This window comes from Corvus hawaiiensis, chromosome 1, assembly GCF_020740725.1.
Source record: "Corvus hawaiiensis isolate bCorHaw1 chromosome 1, bCorHaw1.pri.cur, whole genome shotgun sequence".
Lineage (NCBI taxonomy): Eukaryota > Metazoa > Chordata > Aves > Passeriformes > Corvidae > Corvus > Corvus hawaiiensis.
The window spans coordinates 47,942,340-47,954,892 of NC_063213.1; the positions used below are offsets into that span (position 1 = coordinate 47,942,340).

At 40.3% G+C, this 12,553-nt stretch overlaps 1 protein-coding gene across 2 annotated transcripts in view; it reads left to right on the plus strand.

Annotated features, from left to right (window-relative positions):
- The window catches only part of IGF2BP3 (insulin like growth factor 2 mRNA binding protein 3), a 112,237-nt gene extending 99,684 nt beyond the window's left edge, over positions 1-12,553 (plus strand). For both annotated transcript variants that reach the window (XM_048303417.1, XM_048303425.1), the window contains 5 exons: positions 1,634-1,753; positions 5,765-5,839; positions 8,729-8,860; positions 9,967-10,080; positions 11,011-12,553. In XM_048303417.1, coding sequence (XP_048159374.1) covers positions 1,634-1,753; positions 5,765-5,839; positions 8,729-8,860; positions 9,967-10,080; positions 11,011-11,112 — 543 coding nt within the window. In that variant the 3' untranslated portion in view covers positions 11,113-12,553. The remainder of the gene's footprint in view (positions 1-1,633; positions 1,754-5,764; positions 5,840-8,728; positions 8,861-9,966; positions 10,081-11,010) is intronic.

The window sequence follows — 12,553 nt, forward strand, 5'->3', positions numbered from 1 at the left end:
GGAGGCTGGGTGTGGAGGGCTGCATCCACGTGGATTTACACCAGCATAAAATGCCTATGAATCCTAATGCCTTGTATGTGTGGAAATACAGGGTAAACTGTGCAGCTGTTGCAATCACCTAAAGTGTATCTGTTCCCAATATCCTATTTTTGGGTTTCTTCACCTGGTACATGGAGCTGTGCCTGGAATTTGTATCCCCTAAGGTTACAGTTGACTTGTGTTTACCGAAAATGAGGTGATAAAACTTGGAAACAAGCATTTTATTCTGATTTGTTTATGGTTAATGCAGGGAGACTTTGCTTGAGGGACTTAACCTTGAAAGAAGTTACTGAAATTTGAAAATAAGCAGGGAGAGTGTTTTTAGGAGTGCATCTTTGCTTTGCGTTGCATATAGCAGTGGGGTTTTTTTCTGAAAATATCATAGAAAAAGCTGGTTTGGTGAACTTCTCTGGGTGAGTCTGTATCCCTACAAAATATACTACTGAGCAAAGCTAAATGAGCATGGTTGGTCCCATGTGCTCTGCTTGCTGGTGCTCCATGCTGGTCTGCATGGTGGGTACTGAGAAAGCAAGGATGAGGTCTCAAAAGACCTCCCCACGAAAAGTGCTTTGTCTTATTGAGGATGAGCAAAACTAATTTTGAAAATACATAAGAGGGCTACACAGAGGAAGAAAAACTTTAGAAGGAGAGGTGTGCAGTGTCTTAAATACCTCCTAGTTCAAAGAGGCTTGTGTGAAATGCTTTCGAGCGGCAACCCCGACGGAAGCGGATGGATCAATGGTGCAGCAGCGCAGCGCGTATTCGATGGTGCTCCGCTCATCTGAGACAGGCTCTTCTGAGGCTGGTAAAACAGTTGTGACTTACTGTGGCATATGCGAGCCTGCAGTTTGATCGCTGCTGTGCGGCACGTAGAGAGGATCTGGAGTATTATGGCATGCTCTCCAGCTGGGCTTTCTGCTTGAAAGCAATTGGAAGATGCAGTGATGCCTGATACCCAGTGGGTGCAATGCTGGGGTCCTCTCACTTCTAAGAAACACGGTGTTTAATTTACTAGCCTGTGTGAGGACAGCTGCCAGGGCTCCAACTGTTGCATAATGTTACACAGGAGGAATCACTGGCAGATTTCAAGCTGGCTATCATTCCAGATCACTCCCACACAAAGGAAATTGTAGCATATATGTAACTCTGAGGCTTTTTGTACTGCTCTCAGCACAATCTAAAATAAAAAATATAACTAGGAAACTAGAAAGATTTTGCCTGCTCAGGCTGTAGCCCCTTTGCTTGTAGTAGCCTTACCTGCAGGCTCTTGCATGTGGAAGAGAATCCAGACAGCGACAGGTAAGAGTGAAAGCCTCACAAAAAAGCAACACCTCAATTGTTTTTTAAAGTTCTAAGCATTAAAATTGTGAGTATTTTATACAAGATGAAAGAATCCTCTTTTGGCTCAAACTGGTTTTCATGTTCTGTGGATTTTGTGATTCCCAGAAAAAGCCAGACCTTAATACTCAGACATCACAGGGGGAAATAAGATTTCCCCCTCATTTCCATGCATGCCTGTTCCGTACCCGTTTTCCTGTCAATCTGATTTATAATGTTCAAAAACATTCACTGCATTTTTCCTTCTTCCCCACAGCAACAGCCCGAGTCTGAGACTGTTCATCTGTTCATCCCAGCCTTGGCAGTTGGAGCTATTATTGGCAAGCAGGGACAGCACATCAAACAACTTTCTCGTTTTGCAGGCGCATCTATTAAGGTATTATTACACCAACTATAACTTTCTGCCTATTCTACGTGACGCTTTCAGCAAGTTTGCACAAGCCGTGCTTTCGTGAACATCCTCCCCCACTCCATGCTTAGAATGTGATGTGATAAATGGAACATTTGTTTATAAATCATCTTTTAATCTTCCTTGAGACAAGATAATTAGAAGCATGTTTTCAAACGTCTCCTGAGGTGTGAAATATAAGCTGCAAAGAAAACGACTTTGGTGGTCCTAGAAACAGACTTGTGCCTTAATGATGCAGTGTTTAAAGGCTTTCTCCTTGCTTTAGGTAAAGTGAAAATTGGTGGGGTAAATTCCCCTTCTAAATACAGCAGCACAGCTGAAGTTTCCTGCCTTCTTGGCTGCCCCTGCTCTGTTCCAGATGGATTGGTCTGGGCTGTCAGGCTCAAATGGCTTCACACTGAATTGTTCGTGTTGTAACTTCACCCGTGTGCTGCTCCAAGCTCCTGGGGCCAGTCAGTCCTTAAACAGCATGTTTACCTTGTTATCAGGTATAACATCCAGCTGTTTGTGTATTGACCACCTCAGTGTAGCTGAGAACAAGATGGTTTGCAGAGGCTAACCTCTAATAGAAGCTTAAGTCAATTTGGTGAAATTTTTCTTGGCTGTGTACAGGGGTTAGTACCAGTTGCAGTTGTAGGAAAGCCTTGGCTTTTGGTCACTAATGCTATTGTAACCACAAGTATCCTCTCCAGATGCTTGAGCACTTTTTTCTTACAAATAGTATTTTCTGCTGTTTTATGCTGAAAGATAATGTTTTGGCCTAAACTAAAAAAGAAAAAAGTTTAAAGTACAGTGTTCAGCTTTAGTATGCTGTTAGATGGACATTTTACTGCACAGATAAAACAATTGTTTTCTTCTCAGCCCTCTTTGTTTTTGTTTCAGAGGGGCGATGTGTTTAGCGAGTGCTATGGCAGGGATCTGCCACAAGTCTGGGGCACAGGGCAGGAGCTGGCTGTGCTGAGTTGAGCTTGGTGAAGCTGAGCTTGGCTTGGAAGGTGTTCGTTGAAGGATGCAGAGCAAAATAATTGGGGAACCCCGATTAACGAGTCTTGTGTGTGGTTTGCTGAGTGCTGATCCGTTTACTGGCCAGTCAACCAATGACGCCCTGCCCAACTCCATCCTTTTTGAGCAGAATGTTAAGTGGTTATACTACCCAGATGGTTTACATTAGTTGAGCACCAATAATCATATTTTTAGGGGAAAAATGAAACAGAAGAAAGTGAGAGGTGTCAATATTTCTTTATCAAATCTGTCTTGCATGGGGCTCTGATGCATCACATGAATTTCCTCTTCCCCTCTCCATTCCCACAGCTTGTATCTAAAATTTAAGCACTGTATGGAAGGTACTGCTAGGTGGAGAGAGAAATGTGAAACAACCTGGACCTTCAAGAACCCGTCCAAACTAGTTCTTCAGTTGGTCCTTGGAAGAGAGTTTAATGGAAAGGGAGTTTCCAGTGCTTCTCATGCATCTGGCTAACAGTGGCCTCAGGCTTCCTCTACTGGCTGGCACCCCTCTACCCCATGCATTTAACATTTCTGCATTAATTTAAATTCAGATAAAAGTTTTCTTGAGCTCTGGTCTTTTGTTCCTTCACTAAGAATAAAGTAAAGAAACTTTGTGAAAATAAGACTAAATCTTAACAAAAGAGTACAGATACAGGGTATGCTTGCTAAATTGGGAAGCTGTATGTGTACTTATCTATTAAAATAATGCAACATCACCCGTTATCTGGCAAAACAATGTGGAGCAACAGGCTTGCTTCTGTGTGAAAGTATTAAATACGGCAACTGGTAAATTATTCAAAACTTCTAACCTTCTCTCATGTTGACCACCTGCCCCCTGTCATAATGTTGGAGTGAAATAATAAATTGTGAATCAAGGAATCTGTGCTTTTAGCTAAGAGTTGGAGGGAGTGCTGCCTGAGTAACTTTTTACTTGCCAAACTGCAGTAACCATACTTTGTGGAGGAAGTAACTGCATAATGCTTGTTTTGAGTTGTGCTGTAGCTTGTTACAGCTGAAAGCACTTTACATCCTCCTGCATCCTCTCTGTGCTCATGCTGAGCTTTGTAGATCTGGTGAAACTCATTGGCCATGATGTAAGACCAACCTGCAGATGCACTGGGCTTCTGTATGAGGCTGCAGTGTTCAGGCTGTCACCTCAGAGGTGCACGTGGCTGTTGCTGAGCTCAGGTTGTGACCCAGTGCTGGGGGTCACTGCTTAGCAATGCAGGCTCAGTGTGGGACTCCAGCAGACTCAATTATACAGCAAAAGAGACAGGCAGAGATTTCAGTTTCCTGCTGCCCACCCTGTGCTACACTGCGTGGACCTGTTGTGAACCATTGTCATCTCCTTGGTTATAAACTCTTTCCAGAGCAGCCCTTCCTGATGAAAGATGAACCTTATGGGGTTTGAGTGTATCAAGTTGTCCGTTTGTGGCTTGGCATATAGAAGATTGGTTGTTTCCTGGTTAGGAATGTAAAGATGCTAAATCTCAGAAGTTAAATTCACCACTTGTATATTATTTGTATGTCTATAACTATTTTTTCCAAGGGCAGACAGACAAAATTAACACAGAATTCTCTTGGTTTACCCCTTCAGACATTGAAATGTTAGTTGGTATATGTTTCTTTTGCAGCCCTCAGCCATATTTTACCCCAGCTTCTGAGAACAGGATATTCTAAGAGAAAATCAAAGCAAGATATGTCCCAGAACATTGAGACACATATAAGACATAATGAAAGCTTGATGGAAAATATTTTTCCTAAAATTTTAATGAACGTGCTGGTGTTCATCCAGAAAACAAGAGGAGACTGAGACAAACCACAATGTCCACTTTACACGAATGACAATTGTCAGGCTGAATTCTGTTCAGTCAGCTGCTCTAAACATGCCCTGAAATTTTGCCCCTCTAAAATACTCGTTCCAAAGAATTGAATGGATTTAGTCTGTTTGTTCTTACCACATCATGTCATATAAATGTACTGCTGTAAAATTTATATGTATTTTTAGATATATCCAATTGGAATTCATAAATAATGAAAAATAGATATGCAAACCAGACAACTAGTATATAATGCCTTCTCCATCTTAGGGTACAATACAAATAATGTTATAAACTTTCCTTAGCAAAATTCTTTAGTGAAAATGATGCCTGGTGACTGGTAATTTGTCTGAAATAAACTACAGCTGTTAAATATGAATAACATCCCTTGCCAACAGCTGAGATGAAATTCTGTAGTGTTTAATATATTGCTCATTCAACAGCAGCTATGTAATACTAGATGCAACAATGGAAATGTCAGTTGTGATAAACAAAAGATTCATTCGGAATGTCAGAGGCTACTTTGAATTATTCAATGCCACTGGAGTCTGAGAACAACACCCACAGAAATCTTACTGTTGTGGTGACATGAACTGCTAAAGACCCTACAGGCGTCTCTGTCTCAGCTCTGGTGGAGCTTAATTTTTATTTGGGTCACACATTGTCCGGTATAGAGGAATGTTTTGGATCCGATTAGTTACAACAGTAAAGTGATCTTCTGTTCTCAGGGGAAGGGATGCAAGCTTTTGCTAATGAGCAAAGCTTGTTAGAAAGACTATTCAAGCTAGTGGGGTGGGTAGGGATGAGAATCTCAGTTTATTAACCAGATTTGTCTTTTTGAAGGCTACATGTCTTACATCACTCATAGCCACATGAAAATGCCATGTGGGATTCTGCCATATGTGGCTGTGTCTTTAATTTTCAGAAGTAAATTTGCTTATGGTGGTTTAGCCAGTTTCTCCATATTTCATTACAGCTAATTAATGCACTTTAAAGAGAACAAACCCGTCATGACTGAAGTGTGATGCTACTGCTGTAACGAATAATTTTTCACTCCTGAACAGAATGTGAGACTGAAGTGGGGAGGAGGTAGCTTTAAACTATTCCTTCAAAAGACATAAACATAACCAATAGCTATGTTTATCCATTCTAGATTGCCCCTGCTGAAGGACCAGATGCTAAGCTGAGAATGGTTATCATCACTGGACCTCCAGAAGCTCAGTTCAAGGTAAAACATATAAAAACTTGTCAGTATGTAGTGGCCTTTGGACCATAAGGGACAGTACTGAAAACAAAACTCTTGATTCCAAGCACTCTTTATTCAGAATTTTAGTAAACACTTGGGTTTTGCTTTCCTTTTGCTGAAAGGTGTCTCATAGGAATATGAGTAATACAGTACTGTTAGAGGCCACATTCTGGTCACCTGAAAACTGGTGGGTGTTTCATGTAAGAAAGAATCAAGTCTAGCATAAAAATATTACATTCCTAAATTTCTCTTCTATCTACAAGCACCTTTGAGTTGAGTCTTTTAATCTGTCTTAAGATGTGCAACAGTTTTGTGTGCTTAATTGAAATAACAAAGCTGACAAGATGAAATCAAGTCTTCCCAGGTTGCTGTTTTGTGCAAAATGGAAAATGCTTTTTGGGTAGCTCTAAGATAAATGCAAGATTTCTAATTGTTTTTCCACTACAACTACAAGGAGATAATCAACTTGATTATCCCCTCTGTGTTCAAATTAAGTTATAGAGTGCCCTTTTGCCTGAAACATCAAGGGATAAAAGTAGTCACCCCAAAGGGAGTTGACTGTGCTAGGAGTGATGCAGGCAGCTCAGTGCAGCAGCCTGGCATCCTCACAGAATGAGGCCTGGAGCAAGTAGAAAGTCACTTGAGAGTTTATACCCTGGCATAATTTTTTTTGCCTGTTCTCATTTTTGACTTTGTATTCTTGCTTCAGGGCATCTTGCAAGAAGGAGGTGCACAAACTTCAGGGGTATCAGTTTCAATAATGCCTTTAGGATTTTTGGAAAATTATCGGGGCAGGTATTTTGTAGTGGTAATAAAAAATTAGATGCATTTGGGATTGTTGCTCAGTTACCATATGCATTTGAGATGCTACTGAAGGCAAAGCATGTCTTTGAAGCTCTGTCTCCTCGATATTTTCTGTGTGCATGTGGGCTTGGCCACATGGGATGTTTCACATATTGGGTACTCTCATGGACTGGGGTCGACACAAAGTCATATACTGGCTACTCCTTTTCATCAGGTATCAGTGGACTGACCCTCAAGGAGTAGCATGCCAAAGGAAATCTGGACATCCCTTATCCTAACTTTTCATGTAGACAAAGGCTTGCCCTCAGGTTTATTCCCCAGGATAAACTGGGGGTCCCACAGAGCTCTTCTGGCAGCTCTTCTCTCCAACCTGGATCATGCAAGGACGAAAGTGTCCTTTTTCTGCAACCCATACATAGGTTAAAACCACATCCATCAGTCACTACTTTACACCTGGGCTCTGCTTGCAAAGATGCATTAATGTAGTAGCACAGTCAATGCTCCTGAGTATGCTGGTCTTAGGAAGGAAAGGGATTATCCCTTGGGGCTTCATTCAGCTCCTGACCTTTGTAGTCTTTTAGCTGCTCTTTGAGGCAGAGCTCAGTCTTTCCTTTTATCACCACTGTTAACCTGAAGCTGGCCTTACAGCCAGGTCCACACAGTGTTTGTGCTCTCCTTAAACTCTGACTAAGAAGGGTCTCCTCTCTTGGGACAGTGGTTGTTGGGGCACCAAGAATGTAAGCTGGTGCTCAACAACTTGAAGAGGGAATAGCTGCTGCTCAAATGAGTAATGAGCTCTTGGAGAGGCAGTGCTATCCCAGAGTGTGTGCCTTTGGCATCCTTTCCTTACTCCATTGTGTTCTGCTGCCTGTGATTCATGTCCACGGTAGCTGCACTGGCTGCATCCTTTTCTTCCTCAGCTGCTGCAGCCTGAGGATGTTGCAGTGTGCAGGATTAGTTGTTAGCAAGACCATGGGAAGGAAACATGCCACTGTTCAGAGCCTCTCCTGCAGTGCTCCCTAGAGTTCAGGCATCCCTGTGACACCACTATTCATGCATGACTCTGTTGCCTGGGATCTGGGATATATGAAAGTGAAGTGGGATCTAGTGTAGAAAACATATTTCAGCCACCATTTAAAACTGTGAAGGAGCTTGCAGCCTAGTTAGGTTGTTTCCTTTCCTAAAGACCTTCTCAAGAACGGAAAGATTTGAGATGTTGGAAGACCATCTACAATCTTTTTAAAAAAAGTCCATATCCCATCTTTCTTTATAATTTGGCAGTAATGGGAGCTCCTTTGAAGCATCTAGGAGCCACAGAGTAGAAGATCTGGTTACCATTTCTCATTAATTCACTGATGAACTGCTGTGAATAAGGAAATAGATGTGTTTAAAAATCAGCAGATTTTAAAAATCAGCAAAAAACCCCCCTTACTCTCTCAGCGGACATTCTTCTTGCTATCTGGCACTTGTGTGTTTCCCAGAAAAAGGAACTGTGTGCTGGTTGGAATAATACTTTTCCCATGGTACTATTTAGATCTGGGCAGTTTGACTCTTTACTTTGGGAAATTAAGAAAGTGCTAAGTTATGTATTTTTAAACAATATGTTGTAATGGATTGTAAAAGCAAGCTTTTTGCTCCAGTTGGAGTCTTTATCCCATGACTTGTTGGGGGTGTTGTGGCTTTTTTAGTTTTGCATCCTTAAAAGAATGGGTTTCTGAGTCAATTAATTGCATTTTGTGCTTCTGGGTGTAATAAAAAACTTCAGCCTGACGGTTCTTGTCTCTACCACTCTTTACAGAAATGCAATAGTCTCTTTCAAAAGCAATATTTCTATGAAAAGCAGAATAATATCGATCCCTGTTAAATTGCTGTGTGGTTCCCTGGTTTGCCAAGCAATCTTTAAAGTTAGACAGTGGTACTTCCTAGTTTGGTACAAAGACTTCTTTTAGAAAAAAGTATATTTATTAGGGAAAACACTATGTCAGGATTGTGTCTCCTTTCTGTGGAATTTCTTGATGTTAACTAGATTCCAAGAAGACCATTCTCTAACTGAAAGCAATTTTGCAGGCTCAAGGGAGAATCTATGGAAAACTTAAAGAAGAAAATTTCTTTGGACCTAAAGAAGAAGTGAAACTTGAGGCTCATATAAAAGTGCCATCCTATGCTGCTGGTAGAGTTATTGGTAAAGGAGGCAAAACAGTAAGTAGCTGAAATAAAACTCCGTGTTGCTCAGTTATGTTTCATATTCTGGTGTGTATATATACATAAAGCTTAAACTTTTAGCCAAACTAATTCTTTGATGTTACATTAAAGCGGGAGCTATTTTCTTAGGTGTGCTTGTTAAGTTTTCCTTTCTTCTACTGTGGAGTTGAAGCCAATCTTAGAATGATTTATTTAATTTCTAAATAAGTGGTAGGAATTTAAGACATGTTCAGACCTCAATATTACAAAAACGTGTATCCATCTTTGTTTCAATTAAATTGATGGCATTTCTTAGGCTCATTTGGTTGTATAAAATAACATAATTGAGATTTTTCAATCCTCAAGAGGTGCTGGTGCTCTAGTATTTTCACATGGTGTTAAGTCAGGAGCTAGATGATATGTGCAAAGACATGGTTCAGTCTTGGGTGTCCATCCTGAGTGCAACAGGGTCTGTAGGTTAAGTGTCAGGAGGCAGTGTGGCCTCTTCCACTACTTCCAGTGGTAAGAGGTTTGAGGACAAACATGTCTGAGAAGCTGTTCATCTAAAACATTAATTACACAATGACAAGCATTTCTAAAGTAAATCAGTGTAAATGAGACAAAGACTCTAACATTACCTCTACTTAACACTATGGAAGCCTGATAAGCTGCTGAAAATAATTTGAACAAACAGAACGTTTCATTGTTCAGTCTAAAGTTCTCCATCTTGTGGAGGTTTTTGAAGGAAAAGTGTGTAAATACTCTGACATTTTTCTTCCCTTTATTATATGATTTTTCTGACCTTACACTTTTAAACTCAACTGTAAATACTGTGGCATCTATTTGCTTTTTTTAAGTCATGTATTTAACACCTTCTGTGTGTTGTATTTAGTCTTTAAAACACTTCTACAAACCCAGAGGACTTGGTGCTAATTTATGTTAAGAGACACAAGGGGCTCATCTTGCAGAGTGCACGCTGCTGCATAAAGATGCTTTCTGTTAGTGAGGGGTTTTTAGAAATGTAGCTTAGAGGATGATGTTTCAGTGGTTGGTATCTTTGAGGCTTGGTGGTTGTATAACATTTGTTAGTTTAGAGGTTTCTGACTTGTACTATCTGTTTATAGGTAAATGAGCTTCAAAACTTGACAAGTGCAGAAGTTGTAGTCCCTCGTGACCAGACACCTGATGAAAATGATCAGGTGGTTGTGAAAATAACTGGTCACTTCTATGCATGCCAGGTAGGAGGACTGCAGTGATTTTCTGTATTGCCTTGATGTTTCCATGGTCTTTCTTTTATAGCAATGTGCAGGAGCCAAGGGATGGAAGACTTCTGCTTAGGATACAGAAAGCACTGCTTGCCAGGCTCCTCTGGTTGTCTCGCTGCAATTAACTTTCCTCATGCCGTTGAGAGAGATTTATAACAATACTGCATGTTTACATATGCAAAACATTCTCCTTAAATTCTTCAGTCAATTTATGCAGGCTCTGGCACTGCTATAACTTTCAAAGCAAAAGAAAATCCAAGTTGTGATTGGGCTGAAATTCAGAAGGAACAGAGACACAAGCCATCCCATAGTATCTGGAAAGAACCACACCCATATATGTAATTGGTCCCCATTGCCCAATCTGTTGATTTAATATCATAAATAAAACGATCACAAGATTCCTTCCTTCACTTAACTTAGACTTATTTCTTTTGATACTTTGCTACAGGTGGCTTGTAGTTCAGAAAGGAGATCAGGTGGGTGGGCAGTCGTGTAAGTCTGACCTTCTGGATATCCCAGTGTATAAAAAATTTGTACGCTCTTTCATTAAAACAGTGGTTCTTATAAAAGATTAGTATTTCCTGAGGAGTAAAATGCAGGCTGTAGCTTCAGTAATCTCAACATTGGTAGTCATCTCCCTATTCTCATGCTTTCTATATAACAGATCTGAAAACTGACCATGCGAGTACTTGTGGTAGGTGAAAAGGGAAGTAAAATTAAAATTTGGGTTGTACTTCATGATTAATTCCAAGTGTATTTTAATTAACAAGTAAGCTTGTCGGTACTAGGGATTTAGTTATTCCAGATTTTCTTAATCCCAGTAGCATCTCTTGTTGGTTGTAAACAGCAGTCACTGCAGCATGGCATCATGATGGGTTGTTTCTTCTTCTTTGTGTCCTTCAGCTTGCTCAGAGAAAAATTCAGGAAATACTGGCTCAGGTAAGAAGGCAGCAGCAACAGCAAAAAACATTGCAAAGCGGACAGCCTCAGCCAAGACGGAAATAAAGGTTTAGGAAATGGCCCATCAGAGACAGATGCCAGACCAAAGACAGACTGTGCGACGAGAGACGGGTGGTGAGCACCTGTTGAAGATTTATGCAGAAGATCCACCAAGCCAATCACCTGTTCGAGGACCAGGCAACCGTTGAACGCTGTCTCTGAGAATGTATTCTTTAGGCTCTCTCAAACTTTTGAAACCCAGCTTTAAAATAAGGACCCCTTCACTTCCCTTTTGTTCTATTCTCACAATTTAACATAAACTCGTTAGTCTTTTTTATTGTTCTTATTATTCCCCAACAATTTTAGAACTTGGTTTAATGAAGCTTTCTCTTCTGAGTTCACTGGTTAAAAAAAAAAAGAAAAGAAAAAAACCAACAAAAAAAACAAAGAAAAGGCATTGCTCTTATAGGTCCAGTTGTAAAAGAAGAAACACATTTGGAGGGTGGGATTGCGGGTGGGCTAGGGTTAGAGCAAGGGTATTGACAAGAGTTTAAGTGTTAGTCCCAATGTTGAAACAAGTGGCATTTTTTAAAAAGAATTTGGTTGCATTTTTACATAACACTGCCATGAATAACCTAAGGGAAGTGTTGAATGGTGTTGGCCAGGGCATAAAAAGATAAATATGCATTTTACTAAACTACCTCAGGCATTTAGTACCTCAATGAGAAATTGTTCCTTTTTTGCTTTTTTTTTTTGGTATTTTGTATACTTTATAAAGCTAATAGTTCTTGAGCATTTTATTTTTTTAAAAAAAATTAAAATTTGATCAGCCACCAGCCAGGAGTACTACAGACTTATCGGGGAAAAATATAGTAGAGCACTTCTAGCTGCTGGCTGATGGGAGTAAGGTGGGTAAAAAAAACACAGCCTCAGATTTCCTGAGGGCTTCAACACCATCATTTGTTTAAAAAAAAAATTCAGTGAATGTTCAAAAGATAGTGAATGATGCCAACATTCTGATAGCAGCAATGCCGTTTAGTTTTCTTTTAAGATGGGATGAAAAAGTTTGTGACGGTACTTTTTTGGGAACAGGACAAGGAAGTGATGGCAAGAGGCTGGGGTTGGGGGAAAAATTTAGAAGGCTGCAAGAGGCTGAATTTTTTTTTTTGTGCTACTTGATTGAATGCATGAACCCTTTGTGCCTTTGACCATCACTACCTAATAATGCTACATTTAACCATTTGCAGCCCATTTGGACTTTGCCATTTTGTTCAAAGAGCAAGCTTCATCTTCAGTTTGATAGAACACTTGATCTGCTGGAGCATTTTTGAGGCCAGGAGGGTCTCTGCTGTCTGCAGATCACATCATACTGCTTTCAGTTACCACGATGGGGGAAGGTCAAACAGTGTTTGATCACATTGAAAGATAATGAAAGGCTAAGTTTACATATCCAGCCGCTGTTATGGGCCACACTAAGCCACTTTGAAGGTTTTGAAAATGATTACAA